Source organism: Megascapheus bottae, chromosome 12, assembly GCF_031878675.1.
Source record: "Megascapheus bottae isolate mThoBot1 chromosome 12, mThoBot2.hap1, whole genome shotgun sequence".
In the NCBI taxonomy this organism is placed as follows: Eukaryota; Metazoa; Chordata; class Mammalia; order Rodentia; family Geomyidae; genus Megascapheus; species Megascapheus bottae.
This window is the reverse complement of record NC_143520.1, coordinates 14,602,661-14,629,486: the sequence shown is the minus strand read 5'-3', so window position 1 is coordinate 14,629,486 and position 26,826 is coordinate 14,602,661. Positions and strand designations below refer to the sequence as shown.

The window sequence follows — 26,826 nt, the reverse complement described above, 5'->3', positions numbered from 1 at the left end:
TTTGATTTTAAGGTTCTTTCATCTAGATTGAGTTGAACATATATCTTGAACATATGTCTGCATATATAAGATGTTTCTTATATATTTATGTAGGCTGCATTTTGTGTTTGTCAAATAAATATTATTTATATAACTAATATGTTTGATGACTCAGTTGAGAGCTCATCACTTTTATATTGTTTTTTAATGAATCCTCAGTCTTTTTAAACTTTGGTTCAAGAAATAATAATTTTAGAGAGGAAGAGAATAGTCAGAGGTCTAGAAGCTGAAGCTGTCATCACTTAGAAATCTCCCTTTTGAAAAAAAAAGAAATCTCCCTTTTGAAAGTGTTTTGCATCTAAACTAAATACCTTATATTTAATTATATTTAATCTCTGTCATAAATTATGATCAAAACCTGTTTTAATAAACAAAGAAATGAAGTGAATTGAATAACATAGCTCTCAGAAAAATAGGCAACAAAACTGTACAATTCATAATCCTTATCTCAAGGGCATATTGAACAAAACTGTGCCTCTTTATAACATTAAATATAGGCGTAATTTATAAACATGGCATAGTTAGCTATATAGTAGGTATATAGGTAGACAATTGATAGATGATAGATGTTCTTCCATGTGATAGGAAAATAGTAAAGATGAGTATGACAGTCATAGAAAATGGGAGAAAATCAGAATACTATCTCTATAAAGAAAACTCAGGAATGGTCTCAAGCAGCAAATTTATGTTTGAGTCAAGCCTTCAAGAGTATATTGAATATGAAAAACTGAAGCACAAAACCAGAGAATGTCAGATTGGATAATATCGCAACTTTCAGTATATAATTTTTAAAACAGAGAAAACTGCAGCAAAAGAAAACATTTTCATTTAAATATATGCAAATGAAGGAAAAAGTAATGTTTTAACTGCAGGTTTTTAATGTTTCTTGCTTAAAGCAAAGAACTGATTATTCTTTCAAGTCATTAAACCCATCAATGTTTTGTCAAAATAACTAAGATATATTGTACTTTATGTCTTCGTGACAAAGATGACACCCTAACTCTCTGCAGTTTTAATTAGAATGAGATTAATTATGTGTAAAATAGTTGAATTTCTGAGCACAAACTTCCATTTCTTCTTCTCCAGTGAAACAGGTATCTGCTATTCTGCATCTATCTTTACACATTTTTCTATTGAGTATAATTGTATGGGTCACAATCAGACTGAAGCAAAATTAGAAAGTATTATTTTTCCTTTGCTCAATTCATTGAAATAAGTTTAAGTTTGGATTTTATTACTAAAAAATTACAAAGGTTTTTTCCTGTATTTACAACACAATGATAAATTGAATAGTCAAAGTGTGAGCTATTTTTTTTTTCCAGTCCTGGGCTTCAGCTCAGGGCCTGAGCACTGTCCTTGGACTTTTTCAAGGCTAGAGCTCTACCACTTGAGCCTCAGCACCACTTCCGGCTTTTTTTGTATTTATGTAGTACCAAGGAATCGAACCCGGGTCTTCATGCATGCTAGGCAAGCACTTTAACCACTAGGCCAAACTCCCAGCCAAAGTGTGAGCTATTTTCTGTCCTGAAAAATTGTATATTGATGTGCATGCCAGCAGAAATACCTTATAATATAGCTGGCTAATATATGAACCAACATCGGATTGATGAAGCTATGGAAACACCATAATATAGTTTTAGCTTTAAAATATGATTTCTCTTTGATCTCAAAATCAGACATAAAAATTATCTTTTTACTATGCCTGCATGAAATTAAAAAAAACAGAGTTTAAGTGTGAGTTATTGATTTCCCCAAGATTACAATGTACAATGAGAGGGAGTTAGTACACATTACTCGTTCCTGGTTTCTAGTTAATATACCCATGAACAAACCCATTTTATCTATTGGAGCCTGGTCTACATTAGATGTAATTTGTAACAACCGATTTCATGAATCATTTCCTATGACTTTATGTGCAATGTTCTGACCAGAATCCTTTATTATATCTTATTTGTGTTATTTGAGTTCTGACAGAATATCATATGATCTTTTAAAAATCCTATATAAACACCAATCCTCTTTATAAACACCAGAAATTAGGAATAAATTCAGACTGGAAATCCAAAGTTGTTGAAAAATTAGAAACAATAACAGAAACGTAATGTTACAATATTTTAAGGCAAATGTTAAGTCAATTATTACAAACAGGGGGCAGTAAATTTGATTCACTAATGCTAACTTTTCAAACTAAAGTACCAATTACAGTTCCATTTGGTAATGGCATATAATGCTGAAATAGAAATTTCAATCTATAAACAAAATGTATGTACATTTTCCCTGTTGTGTATGATCTACTGTGAGGAAAGTATATTCATACACATAGGAAACATGGATTTTTTTTCCAGTTGAGTACATACTACAATTTTTGCCTTTCAAAATTACAAATTTTGAATCATACACCAATTTTTATTTACTTACAGTTAATAAACTCCAAATGCCTTACATTTCTAACACAGCACTAGAAATTAAGCTTGCAGTTTTGTGGATACTACACTATCCACTGTACTACACCTGATACAGTATCCACTGTATTACACCTAGCATAGTAGTATAGCATTTATTTTCTAATATACACATTTAGGTCACTATTCCTTCAGTATGCCAGTTAGTGACAGGTGACAGAAAGTCAAATATCTACAGATATCAGAAAGTTTGTGTGTAGGGGGGGGGTTGTTTGTTTTGTTTTGTAAGATGTGGAGCTTGGACTGCAGGCCTGAGGGCTGTCCCTGAGCTCTTCAGCTCAAGGCTGCTGCCCTACCCCTTGAGCCACAGCACTGCTTCCGGTTTTCTAGTGGTTAATTAGAGATAAGAATCTCATTGTCTTTAGAGATCCTCAGATTTCAGCCTCCTGAGTAGCTAGGATTACAGGTGTGAGTCATCACACCTGGCTTTGTTCTTTGTTTGCCAATATGGTGTTAAATGTTGTTAAATGATAGGGCAGTTGGCTTGAAAAATATATTCCCCAAATAAAAGGACTGATCACGATTTTATCTTAGCCAAGTAGTATTGAGCTAAATAGAATGTTAACTTAGTGTTGTCTGATCTTCAGATTGCAAACAGAAAGGAGGAAACAAAACAAAACTATTTATGTAGCATTAATTTATCTGAAATTGTGCCATTGTGTGAGTCAAATAAAACATGTCAGTAGTCTATAGCAGGCAGGTGGGCTTGCAAAGACATGTTTCAGTAGGAGTGATCATATGCATCACAAGAAATACTTTAGTTCTGGCCAGAATTGCACTGTATTTGGCTATTTCACTGTCAACTTAACTTGTACTTCATATTTTTCTGTGCACGAATATGAAAGACATAGAATAATCTCATTCTTCTAGATGGAAAGATTTTTTTATCACTATAGAGCTGTCATTTGTACCTATGAATTTTTTCTATCTTCATTTATTATTGTTCCCCTCTCCATCACAGTATTAATGACTCTTTTCAATAAAACTGGATTAAGTGAAGTAAGCCAGACTCAAAGGAACTTAGACTCAATGGTTTCCCTCATTTGTCATAATCTGTACAAACCTTGGGCTCTACTAGCAGAGATTTGCAATAGAGCTAAACCTTGATACATAAGGCCATATAGTATGAAGCTAATTGAAAGGACCTCCAGGATATTGAAACAAAAGCCATATAATGAATGATTGTTGTCCTTAATGTACTATGTTATCTCTCATCTCTTTTGCTGTCCCTTGGTTATCTCATATTGTTACAGTATCTCACTTTCTTATCTGATATATTGGATATATTTGTATTTGGTTATTTGAAATTGGATAGGGAAGGGGGGAAAACAAGATGAGGGATGGGGGTGGGGGGGAGGGTAATGGGGACCAAGACATGTGAAAGGGTATCAATGTATGTGAATTAATACACCTTCTATCTGGTGAATATTATGTAATCCTTTTATTAATTACAATAAAAATATTTAAAAAACTGGATTAGGAATCTTAGTATATGAAATTGGGTTCTTTAAACTTAAAAGTCTAGGACATCTGTATAACTTTATACTCTTTCTTAAGGGAATGATGCATTTTGTTCATCATTCCAGCCACTTTATGTTTGAAAATTTGTTCATGGCAAAAACGGAAGTTGTAATGGAATTGATTAAAAGAAATCATTATTTTTCAGTCATTCATTCTTCATTCAATAAGTAAATTTTGATTAAATAAATTTTTCTTTAACACAAGCTATATGGCAAAAGTATTAGGTAATGTTTGAAGTATGCAAATCATATATTAGAGCTAAAATTTATTTTTATACAGAAAAAAATATCAGTCATCAATTTAATGAGTTGTAACTTTAAACCTGGACTGTTAGCCCACATCTCATCTGCTGTTGCTTTATTTGTTTGCTTACCTATTTTCAGGAGGCAAAGCATCGCAGTTTGGATATGAAAAGAAATGAACAAGAAGCTTACAAAGGCTATGGAACTGATGTTCTTAAAACAGAAATGGTAATTACTTAAGAAAATAGTCCTTAGGGCCGGGAGTTTGGCCTAGTGGTAGAGTGCTTTCCTAGGATGCACGAAGACCTGGATTCGATTCCTCGGTACCACATACATAGCAAAAAGCCAGAAGTGGTGCTGTGGCTCAAGTGGTAGAGCCCTAGCCTTGAGAAAATCCAAGGACATTACTCAAGCCCTGAGCCCAAGCCCACGACTGGCAAAAAAAAAAAAATAGTCCTTTCCAAATCACTTCCAAAACTCTATGGAAATCCTGATTCTGTTTTGATGATTTACTTTTACTGAACTTTTCGTACCAAGTCCTAATCTTTATCTTCTTCCTTCCTTTTCAGTTAAAGTTATTTTAAAATTAAAACCAATCTTACAAGTATTATTTCACTTTTGGTGCCATTCAAATGATTTCTGTTAATACTTGAGCTGCTGAATTCTAATCAATGAGAAAAACTTAAATAGCTTATCTCAATATAAATTCTTAGGTGAAAATTTTTGCAAAATATTATTTTGGAATCATACTGCAAAATATTATTTACTGGAAAATATTATTTGCATTGCTTAAGTGTTTGTTACTAAATAATTATCTTTACTCCCAGATTTCCCATCTTGAAAACCGTGCTAAAGAGATAAACAAAACTTCTCAGTTCCAGCAATATGTTCAAGAAACAGGTAAGTGTTTGGGATTATTGGATCTGATAGATCTTTCTCTTGTTTGAGTTTGAATGGAGGAATTCTGCACTTCAGTTCTTTCTACTGAGTCAATTAAGGGCTTATAATTTATGGTCCAAAAGGAGGACAGGAAAATGTTCCTGCCAGTCATTAGATCTTGCCCATGGTAAGAGCTGAAGTAGTTTCAAAGCAGGCCATTATCCATTAGCTTTATGATGTCCTCAGTCCAATGCCAAAAAGGTGATGAAGTAACTTGTAAATTCCATTTTTGCCTTAAAGATTTAGAATTAAACTTTGTGCTTTTCAAGCTCCTAGAAAATATAGTTATCCAGATTATATTATGTTAGTAATAGACTTCAGCAATTTTAATTCCAGTTCACTTATAGACAAGAGCTTAGACTTGATGACAATTTCTACAAAATTTCATAAATCATAAAATTGTTGTCTTATAGTAGAAAGAATTCTGCTGCCCTATAGAAGTAAAAGGAAAGATTTATTTTAAATTTATTTTAAATATTTAAAATATTACTTCAATTAGTTATAATTTACCATGGCCATACTGCCAACGAAAGTAGGCTATCTGATATTCTTTTCTTTTAAATAACTTTTGTACTTTTTTTCCTGAGCCTAGAAGTCAAAATTTTAGAAAATATCTCCATCCATAGATACCTAACAACACTTTTATTCCTTTTTTCCCTTCCTATGTTCTTGTTATTATCCTCAATCATATATATATATATATATCTTTTGTATCATTTAATGTATGGTTTGAGATGCTTCTATTAGCACTGTGTTTTTCTTATCTAGCATTTTTTTTTCATTTTATAAAACCTCTTATACTCTTATGCTTTTAGTTATTGACACACCAGAGGATGAAGAGATTCCTAAGGTTTCAACTAAGCACTTAAAAGAGCAATTTGAAAAGTCTGCCCAGAGTACGGTCCTCTATGTTGACAAAGAGACAACATCCCCAGCCAAGCAGATTAAGGTAAAGTAATCCTCTACAGAAGAAAAAAATCTACCATGTTTAAAATCATCTTAAGTGTAAAATCAGACTTCAATATATAAAAATTTTGAGTTATTGAATCTTAATAATTGTTTCCAACAATGAAAAACTAATACTTTTCCTGCTCCATAAGAAAGATGATGATCTACATGAGAGAACAAGCAGAGGAAAAGCTTTTTCAATCCATCAAATAAAGAAAGAAAAATGTGTATGCTCTAAAGTCTATAACTAACATAAGAAAAAGTGATTAAGTCAGTTTGAATGTCAGATTCTTATTCCATTCTGTTTAGAATTACTAAGATAACAAAACAACCCTCAAAAGAATTCAAGATGCTTTCTACTTCCATATGGATCAGTGTATGGTACATTCAGTTAATATTTATGTATAAATATTAAAGTACTGAGTTCTGCTGTACTGAATGTATCAGCATGAATTATTAAAAAAGCAGGAAAGATTGCCTTTCTGATATTTCTATTTAGGTTTTACCTGTTTTGCCAGTGAAGATATCATAGCAGTCCTGCTTGTGTGAGGGTAGCACCTAGATGCTTTAACCACTTTATGTATCTTTTAAACTTTGGTTTTCTTTTCTCTAAAGATCAAAAGTGAACATGAAGAAACTTTTAAACCTTTGGTGGCTGCTGTGGGTACGTCTTCTGCTTCTTACACACCAAGTAGCCAGGTGAAGGAAACATCAACCTCAACATGTAGTGATCTCAGTGTAACTTCCTCAAATCTGTCACAAGTTAGTACCATACTTTCAGGAAAAATGGAAGAACTTCCTCCTCCCCCATCTGATGTACTTCCAACTCCAATAGATGTGGCAGCATTTTCCCAGTCCCCTGAATTCCCCAGCCTTCCAAGCAAACCACCAATCCCTAAAGATTTATATTCCAAACAAAGAAATTTGTATGAATTAAACCGCTTATATAAACACATCCATCCAGAGTTAAGAAAAAACTTAGAGAAAGATTATATCTGTGAGGTTTCTGAAATTGTGTCTGGCCAAATGGGCTCAGGGAGCTCAACCACAGCAGATGTGCAGCAAGCCTGCTATGTTTTTGAAAATATAAACGACAGGTCTCAGAAAGATCTGGATTCAGAAAGAGAAGACTTGGAGTGGGATGAAATTCTGAAAGGGGAAGTGCAGTCCATCAGATGGATCTTTGAGAATCAGCCATTAGATTCTATCCACAATGGTTCTCCAGAGCCAGGTAATGATTCCAACAATACTGCTGACCACAACATCATTTCTGCTGGCGATGTGAAGTATACTACATGGATGTTTGAAACACAGCCCATAGATACACTGGGCACCCATTCTCCTGGCATGGGAGTAAATGCTGATAAAATTCCCGAGCTAGCCAAAAGTGATGTCCACACAGCCCGGTGGATGTTTGAAACAAGGCCACTGGATTCAATGAATAAAATACATCAAAGTGAAGAAGAAAGTACACTCATAGCTACTACAGATATAACTGGAGGAGATGTTAAGACTGTGAGGTATATGTTTGAAACCAAAAATCTAGATCAACTTGGAGAACTTCATTCAGTCGACGAAGTTAATTTACTGCAGCTCAGGTCTGAGCTCAAAAAAATTAAAGGGAATGTTAAGAAAAGTATCAAATGTTTTGAAACCCAACCACTATACGTCATTAGAGATGTTTCTGGTCAAATTCTAGAGATTAAAACTGTTCACAGAGAAGACATTGAAAAAGGTGATGTGAGAACTGCACGTTGGATGTTTGAGACACAGCCTTTAGACACAATTAATAAGGAAATCACAGAAATTAAAGTTGTCCGAGGAATATCTATGGAAGAAAATGTCAGAGGTGGGGTGAGTAGGGCAAAGTGGTTATTTGAAACTCAACCTTTGGAGAAAATCAAAGAAGAGTTAGAAGAGGTCATCACTGAAAAAGAAAAAATAATAGGTACTGATGTGTCCCAAAAGTGTTGGATGTTTGAAACACAGCCATTAGACATTCTAAAAGAAGGTTCTGAGGCAGAATCTATATCACAAGAAGAGATATTAGGGGGTGATGTACAAACTACCAAGCACCTATTTGAAACACTGCCAATAGAGGCTATAAAAGACAGTGCTGATGTTGGGAAGCTTCAAAAAATAACTGCCTCTGAAGAAGAAAGAGGAGATGTTAGACACCAAAAATGGATTTTTGAGACCCAACCTCTGGAAGAGATCAGAGAAAATAAAAAGGAGTACACACGCACAGTGAAACTTGAAGAAGTTGACAGAGGAGATGTCAGGAAATATACACATGTCTTTGAATCAAACAACCTAGTTAAAGTTGATGCATCACGTAAAATAGAAGTGGAAGGAGTTACACAAGGATCTGTGGAACTGAATAAATCTCTCTTTGAGACGACGCCACTATATGCTATTCAAGATCACCTTGGACAATATCATGAAGTAAAGACTGTCCAGCAAGAAGAAATCCTACGAGGTGATGTAAGAAGCTGCAGGTGGCTTTTTGAAACAAGGCCCATTGACCAGTTTGATGAAAGCCTTCATAAGTTTCAGATAATTAGAGGGATATCTGCTCAAGAAATACAGGCTGGAAATGTGAAGTCTGCTAAATGGTTGTTTGAAACACAACCTCTTGATTCAATTAAAAATGTTAGTGACACAGAAGAAATAAAAAGTAAATCTGAGCAAGCCACAGATATTGTCAAGGGAGATGTGAAGACTTGCAAATGGCTTTTTGAAACCCAGCCAATGGAATCGTTGTATGAAAAGGTTTCATTAATGACTGATAGTGAGGAAATTCATAAGGGAGATGTGAAAACTTGCACTTGGCTCTTTGAAACGAAGCCACTTGATACCATAAAAGATGACTCTGAAGCAACCACAAAATTGCAAACTGTGAAACAGGAAGATATTCATGGTGGTGATGTTCAGACGGCATGTTTTCTTTTTGAGACAGAAAATTTAGACAGCATACAAGGAGAGGAAGGGAAGGAAATCAAGGCCTTGGAAATGGACATCCAAGCTGGGGATGTCACCAGCATGAAGTATAAATTTGAGAATCAATCTTTAGACTCGATAAGTTCAAGTTCAACAGAAGTTTTGAAAACAATCAAAACTCTAAAAACTGAAGACATTCAGAAAGGAAACGTTTTAAGTTGTAGGTGGCTGTTTGAAAACCAACCCATTGATATGATCAAAGAAAGTCAAGGAGGTGATGGACTGGTTAAGACAGTGACAGACATACAAGGTGGGGATGTGAGAAAGAGATGTTTTATTTTTGAGACTTATTCTTTAGATGCAGTTAAAGAAGAACTTGACACTACCAGCACCAAGAAAACAATCATTGATGAAGAAATAAAGGGCAATGTAAAAAATTACAGAATGCTATTTGAAACCCAGCCCCTATATGCTATCCAGGATAAGGAAGGCTGTTATCATGAAGTGACAACTGTGCAAAAAGAAGAGGTAATTCATGGAGATGTTCGTAGAACCAGGTGGCTTTTTGAAACAAAGCCTTTAGACTCACTGAATGAATCAGAAAATGTGTATGTTATTAAATCAGTCACACAGGAAGATATTCAGAAAGGGGCTGTTAGTTCTGTCAGGTACAGATTTGAAACCCAGCCACTGGATCAGATTTCAGAAGAATCACACAATATTTTGCCCACTGTAGATAATATTCAAGGTGGCAATGTGAAGTCAAGCAAACAGTTCTTTGAGACTGAAAATGTTGGTCAGAATAATTATATAAGAACAGTAAGTGTCAATGAAATACAGAAGGGCAATGTTAAAACCTCCACCTGGCTATTCGAAACCCATACTATGGAGGAACTGAAAGGAGAAGGGTCAGAATACAAAAATGTCAAGACAGTCACCCAAGAAGAAAGACAGAAGGGTGATGTGAAGCAGGCGGTGTGGCTTTTTGAAAGCCAAACTTTGGATTCTATTAAGGAAACAGATGGAAACATCACAAAATTGACGAGGGAAGAAATCCCTCTTTCTGATGTGAAGACAACTACGTGGCTCTTTGAAACCACACCTATACATGCATTTAATGAAAACCGAGTAGAAAAGGTAGAGATTATTGGCAAGAGCATTAAAGAAACATTAGCAGATCTTTACTCTCAAAAAGTTATTGAAGCTCCTGGAATTATCATTGAAGCTGATGAAGTTGGGGATGTCCGAATGGCAAAATACAAACTAATGAATCAAACATCTCCTGAGATACAGAAAGAAGAGGTTATCAGGGTTGATCTCAGCAACATAGTCATGAGTTTACTTTCCCAGAGAGACTGTACAAAAAAGGAGATACTTGTTAGTGAAGAGGAGAAGGGAAATGTTAACTTGACTAAATCACAATTATTAAGTACATCAACAGAGTTTCATGCTGAAAAGGAAGATATAGTGAGAGGTGATGTACAACAAGCGATAAAAAACCTGTTCTCAGAGGAAAAGTCAGCAAAGAAAGGGATTGTAATTCAGGAAGATGAAAAAGGAGATATTAACATGACTATCTATTGTCTTCTTCATGAAAATCCTAATGACACAGTTAATCGTGAAGAAGTAATAGGAGGCGATGTGAAATCTACAATTCACCATTTATTCTCCTCTGCATCAAATACCAAAGTCTCTGAAAGGGTTAAAATTGATGCTTCTGAGAAAGGAAATGTTCAATTTTTCACAACATGCATAGAAACAGGAGCTTTAGATTATCTCAAACAACTCCAGACAGGATTGGATGAAACATTAACAACTAGGAAGCTTGAAGAAGAGGATAGAATAATTGGTGGTGATGTTGAGGGTACAAAAATGTTACTAAAGAAAAGGCAGTCTCAGGTGGAGCGAACTGTTAATGAAACTGACATCATTCCAGGAGATGTCCAGAATACAGTTAAAGTTTTTACGACAGAGCCTCTGAGTACATCTGATAAGATAGCCAAAGAAGAAATTATAAAAGGTGATCTGAAATCAAGCCTAAATTCCCTCAATCAGTCTATAAATCAGAAAACACAGGCAAAAACTGAAGAAATTACGAAAGGTGACCTGACGGCCACACTGACGTCACTCAGAGAGTCAAGGGACAAATGGAAAGAATCAAATCAACAGTCTAATGTCATCCCTCAAGACATTGAACAAACTATTGAGTGCCTTGAAAAGGCTGCAAATACCAAGACAGAAATCCTGAAAAGGGAGATTATTCGAGATGATCTTAAAATGTCATTAAGGTCTTTGCAAGATGCACACAGAGCTTTCAAAGAGGTAGATAAAGAAGGTATGATGAAAAACACCACAGAGACTCATCAGGTGGCCACACCTATGGACCGAAAAAGTGTTCTTCAGCCAAGGCCAGGACCACTAGAATCAGCATCTGCATGGCAAGAGGAAGCAGACATGCTCAGTGAAACTACAGGCAAAACTTGTCATGGGACTTTAACAAAAGGTAGAAATAATATTAACATTCCAAATGCTCCCAGAGGTGCTGTAAAGATTGTCGTAGATCGTGAACAAAACAACGATGCTCTTGAGAAAAGCCTTACAAGAGCTAATTCACCATACAAAGCTATGGCAAATGTGTTGGAAATAGGTGATGAAAGAGCTGTCTGGACTGAGAACACCACAGAACAGCAGCTCAGCAATGAGCAAATGAGTAAACCAGTAACCTCATCTGTGCCAAGAAAGAGCAATCAAAAGTCTGTGGAATCAGAGACTATGAGAAGCCTCAAAAAGAATGATGTCTTTAACCCCACCCAATGTACTAATAAAACACTTGGAACACAACACATTCAAAACTGCAAAATGAATTATAACCATCAAAAGACTGAGGCCTCCCACTTAAAGTCTCCTAAAAATACTCCAAATGCTAAATTATCAATAGAGACTCAAAACTTCTCATGTAGTCCAAGCCAGCATCCAGTTAACCAGCCAAGTGGAGAAAAATATGAGATGACAAGGGACTTTCAGAACCAAACTCTGTTCAGGCAAGAAATTCAATATTCTAATACAGATACAAAGAAAAATAACATGAACCTTCAACCTTTCCCCGTAGATCAAGACATATCCAATGTAACAGAAGTGAAAACCGACAGGAAACATCACAATAAATTCAAGGCATCTGACCAAAAACACAAAAAGGATTTCCATCTGGAAAGTCAGGACTTTTTAATGAAGACAAATACTTCCGCAGAGTTAAAAATGGCAATGGAAAGGTCATTTAATCCTATCAACCTTAACCCTGAAAACAATGCAAGAGAAAGTGAGGGTTCCCTGCCACCTCCATCTCCACCTCCTCCTCCACCCTCCAATGCATCATCTGAAATTGAATTTCCACTTCCGCCTCCACCTCCTTTAATGCTGTTGAATGAAAAAAGTGAGCTTCCTCCCTCACTACCCACCCAGAAGACAAGAACTGACATTGAAAGCTTCCCTAGCCTGCCTCCTCCTCCATTACCAGTAGATGAGAAATCTGAAAAAGAATGTCCATCAGTGATTCCTCCCCCTCCCCCTTCTCCAACTCCATCTCAATCAGCTTATCATCTCTCCACCTCTGTTCCGGAAAAACACAGTGAAGCATTCATGCACCGCTATTCCCAAAAAGAAGCCTCAATATCTCAGCAAACTCATTCTCAGGCTACAATCACCAGAAGAAAATCACCACCACCCACATTGCCCAAACCCAAACTACCCAAGCAACTTGAAGAAAAAATGAACTATCGTTCCAAAAAAATTGATTCAGAAAGTTCCCTGATTAATATGCAAAGCAAAACTACCCTCTCAGAGTATCAGGAAAAAGCAACGAAGGCAACTGGCTGGGAACACCAAGAGTCAAATCAGGAGATAATCAAAAATAGTCTGGACAAAAGAAAACAACTGTCTATTGACTCTGTAAAGTCTCTTCCACCGTCAGTTCTAAAATCTTCAGCTGTCAAAGGAAAGCAGACAGAAGCTCTCATGAAATCCCACTCATTTCCATCAAGTTCAGAACAACAAACACCAAAACCTTATGTGAGAAAATTTAAGACACCTTTAATGATTGCAGAAGAAAAGTACAGACAACAAAAGAATGAGCTGGAAAAGCAGAGACAGGAGAGTTCTCATTACAGCATTGTCAAAACAGACAGCCAAAATCAAAGCATATCTGAATCAGAAAAGGATATGCTGATTAAAACGACAAACAAAGAGAACTCTTTAGCCAGAATGGACAGAGAACTACTATCTATGGCCAGCCTCAACCCAGATTCCCAAAACAATGCTGCAGTTCTAGAAGTACGCTCTGACAGCCAGCTCTCCATGAGTTCAGAAGTGACAGCTGCTACCAAGAAGCTCCAGGATGTTCTAGCAGCCTCAGAAGAGAAAAGGAACATGAAAAAGGAATTTCTACAGCTCTCAAGGGACACTGTACCATCTAAGTCAACTTCTGAAATTAACCAGGTTCACAGGGCACAGCAAACACAACAGGAGAAGTGTCAGGAGCAGTTACACCCATCCCAAAGCAAGGCAGTTTCTCCAAGTTTCAAAGTCAAAACCATTAAGCTTCCAACTCCACGGAATGGAACAAATCACAGCTATGGAAGTCACATAAAACTATCTGAAGTTGATGCGGAAACCATTACCAAACAACTGCATCAGGAAACTAAGAAAACTGAAACAAGCACAGAATTCAAAAATAAGGAGTCTGTAGCTGGAAAATATCACCAACTACCTAAGAAGGAGAAAAGGGTGACATTATCAGTGCCTACAGAATCTGCAGAGAAAAGTCATAGCAGCAACTTCCAGAAAACTACTCAGAAGACAAGTGAAATTTGGCAGTCTGTGAGGGAGAAGCTTCCAGGGGTTAAAGACAATAGTCAGGCAACATCAATGATGAGTCTAAATGAACAGAAATTAATAGATGAAAGAAAACAGGTATGTTTGAAGGACAAGACAGAACCCAAGGTAGTACAACAAAAAATGATTGATGCACATCTTGAGTCACAGACTCAGAATTTTCAGCAAACACAAATGCAGACTTCTGAAAGTACAGCTGAACATAAAAAATTATCCCAGTCATACAATATGCTTCAGGAAACAAAATGTCTCCAAGGCAAAGACACACCACAGAAGCAAGTCTTTTCTGAGACTAAAGATTCAAAGCAAGAGATGAGACAGAACAACTCTTCATTTTCCTCAATGAAAGAATCCCAGCAATTAGATGGAAAAGGTGCCATAAATATATTGGAATTCTTGAGGAGACGTGAAGAAATCCAAGAAGTCTTGTCAAGAGTAAAACAGTTTGAAACAGAACCCAATAAAAATAGTCTTAAAACATTTCAGACACTGTTAAATATGATTCCAGGGTGGCTGATAAGTGAAGAAAGAAGAGACTATGGGATCCAGATAGCCATGGAAAATAACCTAGAAAAAATTAAAGAAGAAGTAATGCATATCAAAACCCAAGCCGAAGATAGACTTGTGTACTGTGAAGGTATCATTCAGTCAGCCATGATGGCCTCCAACACAGGAAAGCAGAAAACAGGAAGGCATAAGCCTACTGGACTTAATGACACATCATTAAAAGTGCTGAACATTAATGCCAGTTCTAATATAAACAAGGAACAGAAAGAAAATAAACTGGTAGAAGAAAAAACAGCTCACCACCAGGTAGAAACTCATCATGAGGCATTTGCTCAAGATCATGCAAAAACACATCAGGAAAGAAAAATAGAGAACATCAAGATTTCTCCTCATTCTTTAAAAACTCCCCCATCATCACCCACCTTCATAACCATTGAGTCCACCCGAAGACCAGAAACATCCCCCAAGGAAGCGCTCTCTCCACGCTCCCAAAAGGAGAGTTGTTCTGAACTCTCCCCAAGAGAATCCACGGCTCAAACACCTAAAACTCACAGAGCCAACACCTCCTCTTCTCCACCCCGGAGTCGCTCTGAACAACTTGTCAAACTCAAAGACACCACTGCAAAGTTATCCAGAGGGACCCTCCCAGGTCCTCAGGTGACCCCGATCCCAATGGTAGAGAAGAGGTCTGAAATCGTCATGTCTCCTGCAACTCTCCGTCGTCAAATTAAGATAGAGAGCCGAGGTGGCGACTCCCCACCTACAATCACTATACCATTAGATGTAAATCCTGTGGGCAGTGGGTCTTTCAGAGAAGCCGTGGAAGCTCAGGAGCAAGTGAGGAAAGTAGAGAAAAGGGGGACGTATGTTCACAAGGATGGAGTCAACGCCGTGCCTGTCCTCGTGCCAGACAGCGAGAGTTACGACGCAGTGGAAATCATCCGGAGGGTGGAGGGGCCTCGCCTGTCAGAGCACACCCAGAGATACGAAGCTGCCAATCGAACTGTGCAAAGGGCAGAAACCCTCATAGAGGAGCGTGAACGTGAAATGGACAGATGGTTCAGGAAATTTGAGAATGGACCAATTTTTGAAGCAAACTCGGAGAGGAGAGTCTATGCCAACGGAGATGCAAGCCATAACATAAAACAAGAGCGGCGTGCGTTTTGTAAGGACGAATTTGGACTAGCATCTCTAGGAAACCCTCATGTTGCCGGCTTTTCTTTCAAACATCCCAGAGAGCATCAAGAAAGCATTTCTGTGCAGCAGCCGGGGCTTTGCTCTGAGACGAGGTCTGTGAGTGAACACTTCTCAGGTATTGACGCATATGAGAGTCACAATGTGGGCTCCATGACGACCACCTCCTCTTCGCTCAGGTCCCAGGCTGGCAAGTCTGCCTTTGACTTCAAGCATGCTCCTCCAGCCTATGAAGACGTTATCGCGGGCCATATTCTAGATATCGCTGATTCACCTGAACAACTCAGGAGGGACTTTCAAAAGGCATGGCAGGAGAGTGAGAGCGTTTTTGAAAGCCTAGGTGGATCTACAACGGAGATGAGGAACGCTTTCCGGGAGTCTGCCTTTATAAGTGGTAAATGAACTTGGAAAGTGGGAAGGGAGATTAACCCATTTAAAGTACCTTGAGGTTTGCCACTAACAGTGTGTGGATTTAATCAAGTATTGTAACCTAAAATTAACAGCCTCCTCTCTATACTAATATCTTCTTTAGTTTGCTTTCTTTCCCAATGGCATTGTGTGAGAATAATAACAAACCATCTTGGGCTGGGAATGTGGCTTGGTGGTGGAGTGCTTGTCTAGCATGCATGAAGCCCTGGGTTCAGTTCCTCAGTGCTATATGCCCAAAAAACGCCACTGAGAAGTGGCACTGAGATTCAAATGGTACTGTAGTGGTCTTGAGCAAAAACAAGCTCAGGGACAGTATCCAGGACATCAGGACTGGCAAAAACAGAAGTGAAACTATAATTGATATTCTTATGATCTATATTTGTCCAAGTAAATGAATCTTTGCATTACATAGTAGATATTTTAATAGCTGTTGTGATAATTTTAGCAAATACACTACCACATTTATGTAGATACACGCATATACATATTAATTACAGAGCATAGTTATTTCACTTATTTATTTAGGGCAATATCAGATGGTAATTCTTTGGCCCAATACTGATACATTTTAATGGAATATTTAATTGATATCTACATTGAATTTAATACAACTTAGTAATAATCTAAGAAAGGGTTCATATGTTTAAGGATTTTTTTTAATTGATTTGCATCTTTGGTAAAAATGTAATGATTGAGATAGAGTTATCTTTGATGTCATATGCTGTCTCTTAAATTATTTTTTAACCTTTCTAAAAATAAACTAAGCTACAGATCATATAACCTTACAGAAGAACAGAAAAAAATACATATTTTGAAAGTGTGAAATTTAAATCATAGAATCCCATGATATAGATAACATCCAAATAGAGCTGATTTCATTGGCTTTCTCTGCTTTTTTTTTTTTACAATTAATGAATCTTCATGATGGATGCATTTGACATAATTAATGTACATCCTTAATATAGCCCATTCTATTAGACACATTGTAAGAAATAGCAAGATTAAAAATTAGAACATCTGAAATTAATAATTACGCTTCTGTTACTTGTAACACAAGTATCTAGTTTATTGAGTTAATATGGTTTCTTAATGGGCCACTTCTGATATAATTAAGCAAAGCTGTCTAATTTCAAATGTTCATTTTCTGTTAACATAGCTAAAAACATAGAAAATACCAAAAAATATGTTAAATATAGAAATATGTTCTCCCTAGAACCAAATAAACAACAAACTTCTATCAATACTCTAGAGTACCTAAGACTACAGTATATTTATGTTTGTGTAAAGGACCATGAGTGTGTTTGCTCTTATAGGTAACTAAGGTAAAAGCTTATATATTTTCACATGATAAGTTAAAGAATCAAAAGGAATACTAAATCATATTTCTGTGTCTGTGGTAAACCACAATACAAGTATCAGTTAGTCAATTAGTCAACTATTACTTTCAGAGATTAAAATTTACATGAATGCAGAAGGGATGGGTTATATGACAACTATAAAAACATGTGAAAACCCTAAGACTAAAATCAAAAGCCTTTTAAATTGAGAAAAAGGATCCTGAAATTTTTCACATATTCCAGTTTCATTACATACTGTTCAAAGAGCTGGTATCACAGGGTCAACTATAACTTGATCAGAAAATAATGAAACAAATATACGATGGCTTTGGTTTAAAAACATCTATGGACTTTAGAAAAATCTCTTCAGAATGCTTCAAAACAATGAAAATGTTGAACCAAGTTATAAGTCTACAAATGTATGGGAAGTTCAGTTTCTTAAAATGATAAGGTTTTTCTCAGGGTTCTCCATGGCAGATAGATAGATAGATAGATAGATAGATAGATAGATAGATAGATAGATATAGATGTAGAGAGATACACATATATGGTATGTTAAAAGGTATTCTCTATATATAGTATGTTAAAAGGTCATGAGGATATTTTGCTTGTATGTATTTACTTAAAATCAAAATTTTGATGTTTAGACACATTCAACGTATTAGACTAGATCTTCCAACCTAATGATTGCATTGGTTTTGTTCAGAAAAGCAACATAAAGATTGCTGTCTTTGGGCTTTCTACTTCATTTGCATAACCAATTAACATCTTTGTTTTATTTTGTCTTTAACATTGCTAATGAGGATAATGATATATACATATTATATATCATATATACAATATATTTAAACCTTTGTAAATTTTTATTTTTAGAAACTGCCTCTCCAAGACAAGGAAATATGTATACTTTGTCAAAAGATAGTTTATCCAATGGAATGCCTAGTAGCAGACAAGCAGAGTTTTCATAAGTCCTGCTTCCGATGCCACCATTGCAACAGCAAACTGAGGTAAAAATATTTTGTGGCCCATGACACAAATATTCATAGATCTTCAATGCACAAACAGTATCATGCTTCTAGGGAGATGAGGTAGAATGTCAGATTTGGCTGCTATCATCACTTAATACCACCACACATAGGGGTTTGCTCATGCCCTGTTTATATCACTCAGGTTCTCTGGACTATTTCTTCTTCTGGAAGCTTGCTTTTCTAATCAAATCAACAGTTACCCTTTATTTAAACATAGAAATCATGTGGAGAAGACAATTTAAAAATTATGTTAGAATCCAGTAATTTGAAGATAGCATTTTCGTTTGAAGTCTGAACTCTAGGTAAAGAAATGACAATAATTTTCTGTTAAGAGCACATAGTAAATATCTTCAACACTATAGGCAAGGCTCTTTCTATCCCTTCTCAATTTCCATTGATGTTCAGGAACAAGCAAACAAAAAAATTAATGTGGATATACTGTGTTTCTAATAAAAATAACTTGAATACCAAAGCCACTGAAAGATTAGAAGTTGCCCATATTAAAACTAAACTATATGTAAACTAAAAATCAATTTTAGAATATCAAAAAAGCCTTTTTATTCTCTGAAACAATGGAAGTACCCTATCAGCACAGTTCCAAAGACACGCATGTTCCAAAACTCCTGTAGAAAATGCATTTACACTAATGTGACACTCAGTGTGACTGTAAGCTGAGATGCTGAAATGGAACTTATTTTGGTGAATCTAATGTGTGTGTCTCTCAGATTATGACTTTTCTGACTTTAATTGATATTGTCAAATATCCTTCATTTTGACATTCCTTTCCCTTGGTTTCCATGACAGCACAGTATAATTTTTTTATTACCTTCTGAGTGTTCTGTCTAAGGCACCTATGTGGGTGACTCTCTTTCTTACAACATGTTAGACTTGTTCAGAATCCTGTTATGGGAATTTCACTATTCCTATTCTTTCTATTGAATCCTATGCACTTCTCATGTCATGAAGATGGTCCGTACTGTAAGGACTCTGAAATGTGTACTCTTAGTGCACATTTCTCCTCTGTACATCAAATATTTATAATTCCTTGACTAGCATATTTTTCCAAATAGAATTCTATCCAAGTATGGCAAACTTAATCTTCTCTCTAGTAAAGTTTCTTCCCCACCATTGTGTGTAATGGCACTGTAAGTGACATTAATATTAACTAAGTGACTAATTCATAAAGTAATCTTTGATTCATTTCTCTTCTTCATTTTCTACATTCAAGCCACCACTAAATCCTGTAATTATAGGACTCATAATTACTTCTCCAGCTGTGCATATTTCTCCATCTCCATCATCTAGCTATTCTTCAAGCACATGTCATTTTCCATGTAGAATAATTCCACATTCTAGTTAAGTGGTCTTTCAACTTCCAGTATTCTTTTACCACCAATACCAGAAATCTTTCCCAAAGCTGACACCCACAATCTCATAAAACCATATCATAAAATGCACTTCTGTATTTAAAAAATGTAATAGTTTTCCATGTCCACTAAAAAAGGTCCGACTCTAAAGGGTGAATTGAGAAGCAATACAATTCAGGATATGGCCCTTGCTGATCTCTAATGCCTCTTTCATTCCCACTCCATCTTATTTACATGTTAATTTTCTAGCAGAATAAATGCCGTTTTCTTTCCCCAAACCATCAGTTTTCTATTTCACATCTAGCTGATTCCAAATGTTATTTTTCTTGTTGAAGGATTTATCCTCACCCCTCTCCAGCTCTGTATCAGGCTAATGTCCACTCATTCTTCAGACATCAGTGGAGAGCATATGAGCCATGGAGCCTGATTCCACCCTATGGATAGACACAGCCTCCTTACTATATCTTCTGCAGCACCCCTGATGCTCTCCTGTCATTAAATCAAATATAATTACATTTATTTCTATCATTGTAATAATGCTTGTCTTCCCAATATCTAGGAATGACTAACATGTAATAAGGAGCCAAAAATATTTATTCAATGACTGGTATTTCAAGAAACATACCTATCATATCAAAACAAAAACCCAAACCACAGTCCTAGAATTATTGTAAAATTATTATGTTGCAACTACTATTAAGATCAAGAAATATAGTTTCCCTGGCCCTTCCAGAAGCCTCTTTTATTTTTTTATTTTTTTTTTGTCAGTCCGGAGCTTGAGCTCAGGGCCTGAGCACTGTCCTTGGACTTTCTCAAGGCTAGAACTCTACCACTTGAGCTCAGCACCACTTTCGGCTTTTTCTATATATGTGGTACCAAGGAATCGAACCTGGGTCTTCGTGCATGCTAGGCAAGCACTTTAACCACTAGGCCAAACTCCCGGCCCCCAGAAGCCTCTTTTATGTGCTCCATCATAAATACGACTCTAGCCTGTGTGTGTGTGTGTGTGTGTGTGTGTGTGTGTGTGTGTGTGTGTGTGTGTGTTTGCTAGTACATATGCAGGTGCCAGTCGTGGGACTTGAACCCAAAGCCTACACACTATCATTGAGCTTTTTTATGCTAAAGGCTAATGCTCTACTCACTTGAGTCACAGCTTCACTTCCAGTTTATTATGGGTGGTTAATTGGAGATAAGAGTATCACAGATTTTCTTACCCAAGAAACTACAATACTTAGCTTTTTGAATAATAGGATTATAGGAATTACAGAATTGCCCTTGCACTGGCATAGTCTTGTCGATTCAAAAGCAATATTGACATTCTTTCTTGTTCCTTATTAAATGTATATATGTATACATTTAAGTGTGTGTGTGTGTGTGTGTGTGTGTGTGTGTGTGTGTGTGTGTTCCCCTTCCATTCTCATATGACCTGTATAGTTGTCAAGAACTGCTGGTTTCAAGCTCACAGCACTGACAGTATTATTAAGGTCTTACATCTCTGCAGTTACAAACTGTTAGATAGATAAGACTCAGGTTTTAGGCTTTCTACAAGATAATGTTGAGGAGCTGGGAGCATGGCCTAGTGATAGAGTGCTCGCCTACCATGCATGAAGCCCTGGGTTCAGTTTTTCAGTACCTCATATACAGAAAATGCCAGAAGTGGTGCTGTGGCTGAAGTGGTATACCACTAGCCTTGAGAAAGCCCAAGAACATTGCCCAGGCCCTGAATTTAAGTTCCAGGACTGACAAATAAAAAGAAACTTTTAAGAACAGCACAGTAAATATATGTTTGTTTATTTCTCATTCTGTGATCATAACAAATACTAAGACATAGTAACTACATTCACCCTTTCATGTTTGTAAAATGCTGTAAATGTTGTGTTCTGATTATGTTATCTTTTACCTGCCTTAGGATACGTCTACAGAAAACAGGTCCTATTACTGTTAACTATAAATACAGCAATACTTGGTGTAGGAAAAAATTATTCGATGGAATAATCAAATTATTCTTCCCCTCTTTTTTTTACTTGTAAATATATAATTTTTCCAGCAATGTAATATAATTGTTTCTATGATTCCTTGGAGGTAACCAATTTTTAAAGAAATATTTCTCTTTTTTTCCAGTCCCTGTGCTTGTGCTCAGGATCTGAACACTGTCCTTGAGCTTTCTCAAGGCTAGAGTTCTAACCAGTTGAGCCACAGCACCATTTTCTGGCTTTTTTTTCCCATGTATGTGATACTGAGAAATCAAACTTGGATCTTTGTGCTTGCGAGGCAGGTACTCTACTAGTAGGCAAAACTTCCAGCCTTAAAGAAATATTTCTATCTTTATAGAGTCATGAGTTTATCTATATTTGATTAGCTTCAATCTTATATAATGGTTGACATTATTAAAGACCAAATTGTCCCCTTCCTGTCCAATTCCTGTCAATGAATGCCTCATTGAGTCATCTCCTGAGTCTTTTTTGCATGACCTTAGTCTCATTCACCCATTCTCTGTTGGTTACCTTCTAGTACTGTATCTTCTGTTCAAATCATACAGACTTATATGTCATGTTTTCCTCTTTGCTTCATTTAACCTTAGTTTGCAAGAAATAAGATGATTAATTTCAACAATCCTACTTGTTGATATTTTGGCAGTTACTGGGTTTATTAAGTATTGTTTTCTACTAGATCTAGATCCTTCAGTACAGTTAATTCTTTTTTTCATCCATTGTAGGGCTTCAACTTTGGGCCCAGTCACTGTCCCTGAGCTCTTCAGCTCAAGGCTACAGCCCTTTAGTGCCTGGGCTGACTTTGGAACCATCATCTTAAGATCTCAGCTTCCTGAGTAGCTAGGATTACAGCTGTAATCCACTGCACCCAGCTATGTAAATTCTTATGTAGTACAAATAGCTTGTCAGCTATGTTTATGGGAAAAAGTCTGGTTTTAAACTAAAATCTTTGTGACTTCCATTTATTTCACTGAGTATCTTAAATGTGTTATTTTAATTTCTTCTGGCATAAAATGTTGAAATAGTCTGATGATGAGCAAATTTTTCTTATAGGACATATTTTTCTTCTTAATTTATTTTCATTTTATTTGATGTTTAATGATTTTGTTAAATTAGTTCTTTGCTTGTGTCATTGTGGGTTAATAATGTCAATTACTTAGGGTAATGTCATTACCTACTTTTCATATTAAGGAAGTTCCTTTTAATTATAGAATTCAGTATTTTATGTGTTTCATTATTTTTATTTTCATCTTCAGGACATCTTTTCTGGCTATGCAAAAGTTTATGTGTTCCTTGCTTGAATATGATTCAACACTCCCAAATCCTTTCAATTTCATTTCTTTTTATCAGTGTTTAATTTTTATTCTTCTAAAGAGCTATTATATTTATTCAATATTTTCTTTTTATTTAGTTTTATTGAGATATTTTCTCTTTCAATTTTTCCAGATTTTTAACTTTTCCGTATTTCTGAAGTCACTTGTGAACTTGTGTAGGTCATTTTTTGTTGCTTCCAATTTTATTGTTCTTAATATTTTACAACTTGTATTGAAACAGGAGGTTAATTTTTTTCTAATTTTTGAGCATGTTTTATTTCCTTTGACTAATTTTATATAGAATTTATCTAGATTTTTCTGTGTATCGTTATTAGAAATAATTTTTTACCAATTCTTCATGATTTTGAGGCTTTCTGATTTCTGAATCCTCCTTCTTTCAGTTTTCCTAAGTAGTTAGAAACAACAATATGCCAATAATTATAGGATTTGGGGGCTCATTTTTCTCTCCCTCATCTTGATTTTTAAATATTCTCTTCTGATTCCACTCCTATATTTTCTCTCTCGGGTGAGGCTTCTATTCAAAAACTGGACATGTAGGGATCCATTTTGAGAGTTCTGTTTCCTCAGGCTATTCATTCTTTCCTAGTATGGTACCTTCATAATCTGCTAACTTCAAGTAACAAAATCCTTTCACATGTAACAATTTATTTCTGTGATATTTACTAGAAGTTGTCCCAATATTTTGTGACCTCGTATTTTTAGACCCATCAGACACCTTCACTCCTCCTTCTGTTCTCATCCACATACTTGAAACTACCTGTGGATCTTGTGACTACTGGTGGTCTGTCGTTGGTCCTGTCACATTTGCTTGTGACTTAGTTTTCTGTCAGCATTATCCATGAATTTTATGTCAAGCATTTAGCATATGGGTAGATTCAGAGATATTCAAAATAGTGCTATTGCTTCATGATGTGAGACTACCTGAACTACGTTTGATTTTAATTTTGTAGTACTCTATTTGTTGATCATCCTAAAGAGGCAAGTTTACCAATTCATTCAAAATCTAGCTAACACAATAGTTCACATCATTTAAGACCTTTTTTTTTTGCCAGTCCTGGGCTTGAGCTCAGGGCCTGAGCACTGTCTTTGGACTTTCTCAAGACCACAGTCTACAACTTGAGCCTTGGCACCACTTCTGGCTTTTTTCTATGTATATGGTATCGAGGAATCAAACCTGGGTCTTCATGCATGCTAGGCAAGCATTCTACCACTAGGCAAAACTCCCAGCCCATATAAGAATTTTTGAAAATTGTAACTCCTTACAAACCTTTGAATTTAGGACAAATTAGTATTATAGTTGTATAAGGCATGTGCATTCTACTATAAGATCTATTATGTCAATATTTCATAATATATATTCAAAATATATTTCAAAAGTTTCATAATGCAATTATGAAACTTACAAAACATGTATCATGAAAGATACCAGTGGTAACTATTATCAAACAGAATCAATTGATAAGTTCATTCCTATTATTCCTAAGTAAATTTTAATTTGGAGAATGAGGCTAAAATAAATAATCTTTGATTTTTTGTGAATTGCAATAAGTATACAAGGCACTGTTTAATTACTTTTTCTCTTTGGCAGTTTGGGAAATTATGCATCACTTCATGGACAAATATACTGTAAGCCTCATTTCAAACAGCTATTTAAATCTAAAGGAAACTATGATGAAGGCTTTGGACATAAACAGCACAAAGATCTATGGAATTGTAAAAATCAAAGCAACTTAGTGGACTCTCCACCCAATGAAGAACCAAATGTGTATGAAAACATTGCAGCAGATACTCTGTTCCTTGATGCTGATAAACATTTAGATGTTGGTGACAAAGATGATATGAATAAACTAAGGGAAAGAGGAAAGTTAAAAATCACTTGGCCTCCTTGCAGGGAGATGCCTAAGAAAAACTTGCCCCTGGAAGAAGAAGTCAAAATGAGAAAACCGAAGTGGCCTCCTCCAGTGACCAAATCTCTATCCTCAGAATTTAAAAGTGAGCTACTGACAGAACATAGTAAACCTCTGGAAGATAAAAGACACGAACAAGACAACCTGTGCCTCCTGCAGCCATACCCGCTGCCCACACATATGTGTCAGATAGAGGATGTCACAGGAATCAAAGAAATGAACATGTATGAAACAAGAAATGATGGAAAGAAGGAAGGAAACAAGAACGTGCAAGATAGACTGAATGAAGCTGAAGATATGAAGAATAAGCGAAAAAGTGAAATGAATCTTAGAGACAGACATAACATGGTAATGCAGAGTGAACCAAAGGAGAAAAATGAGAAAATAAAGGATTCTGATGATGCAGACATTTTACAGGTTACGAACAATGATGATGAGGTGGTGCCAGAAATCTATAAAGAGAATATGAATAAGAATAATAATAACAACTATATAGCAATCTCCTATTTGAACCATTGCAGGAGGAATATATCTATTTTAGGATTTCCTCATCTACTACCACTGTCAAATAAAACAAACTACACTGCATGTGAACAACACATTAAAAAGTTAGAAAACACATCCAGAATCTCCCAGTTACTTGGCATATTTGAGTCTGAAAAGACATATCCTAGGAAGATACTAGCAATGGCTCTGGAGAAACAGGCTGACAGGGAGACTGCTGGCAGTCCTGAGCAGTCAGTTTCAGGTCCAAACCTCCAGGCGGAAAGTTTCACAGTCTCTTCTGAAGCAAACCTCTTAAACGTGAAAGATAACCATTTAAGTAGCAGGAATTTACGCCTTTTCCTTTCCAATGCTGTGAAAATCACTGCTTTTTCCAAGAAAAGTGAGAACATTTTTGGATGCGATTTGAAAGATTCTGTTGATCACCTCAAAAGCATGCCTTGTTTGTATTTAAGAGAGCTTGGAAAAGATGTCAAACATTGCTGCAGTGAACTGATGGGAGACACCCAGGGTGATGGGAAAAGAGGTTCTGATGCTCTGAACCCCAAACATGCACCAGCACCTGTGCTACCCAGTATGAAGGACCAGGCCCACCACCTTACTGCAGAGGAGCAAATTAAAAGGAACAGATGCTACAGCGACCCAGAGTGAAAGTTGTCTGGCCACTGGCAGACACACTAGGTCACTGAGAAGAAAGAATGCTCTGAAATAAGATTTGGGGACTTTGTTCATCCTTTCTTAAAGTTGTAAGCCTACTGTTCACAAATCTCATGTCTTTCACAACAGAATAGTTCTTGCATTACAATTCATATTTTAAAAAATTACCTTCTGTTCTGAATGGAATGAAGAAATTAAACACTATGGCTGTGTTTTCTTCTCAAGGGTCACTTATGTAAATCATGGTTTTCATGTTATAAATCATGGATGACAGCCTCAACTGAGAATATCTGTCCAAATTCTTATACAATCTTATGAAATTCTGTTGAAATAAATTTGAATCATCTGGTGTGAATCCTCTGGTATATTTCTGTGTATTATCTCATGCTATACACTGTCATGCTGAGTACTATGTTTCCAACATTTTAAATACATGTACACACATTCACAAACATTAGTTTGAAAAAAGAAACCAAAGCCAATTTTCATTTGACTATGTCTTAAAGATGTGCAAGTTACTATGATTCTTTAACTAGTTACCTCTAGTAATGTATCATAGCATAATCTTATGAACATTTGATGAAGGAAGGACA

General features: G+C 36.0%; 1 protein-coding gene across 1 annotated transcript in view; it reads left to right on the top strand.

Moving 5' to 3' along the window:
• Xirp2 (xin actin binding repeat containing 2) overlaps positions 1 to 24,840 on the top strand; it is a 43,626-nt gene extending 18,786 nt beyond the window's left edge. Inside the window, exons 3-8 of the mRNA XM_090342709.1 lie at positions 4,406 to 4,492; positions 5,092 to 5,164; positions 6,019 to 6,152; positions 6,767 to 16,073; positions 18,319 to 18,452; positions 24,754 to 24,840. Coding sequence (XP_090198835.1) covers positions 4,406 to 4,492; positions 5,092 to 5,164; positions 6,019 to 6,152; positions 6,767 to 16,073; positions 18,319 to 18,413 — 9,696 coding nt within the window. The 3' untranslated portion in view covers positions 18,414 to 18,452; positions 24,754 to 24,840. The remainder of the gene's footprint in view (positions 1 to 4,405; positions 4,493 to 5,091; positions 5,165 to 6,018; positions 6,153 to 6,766; positions 16,074 to 18,318; positions 18,453 to 24,753) is intronic.
• Positions 24,841 to 26,826: the final 1,986 nt, after the last annotated feature.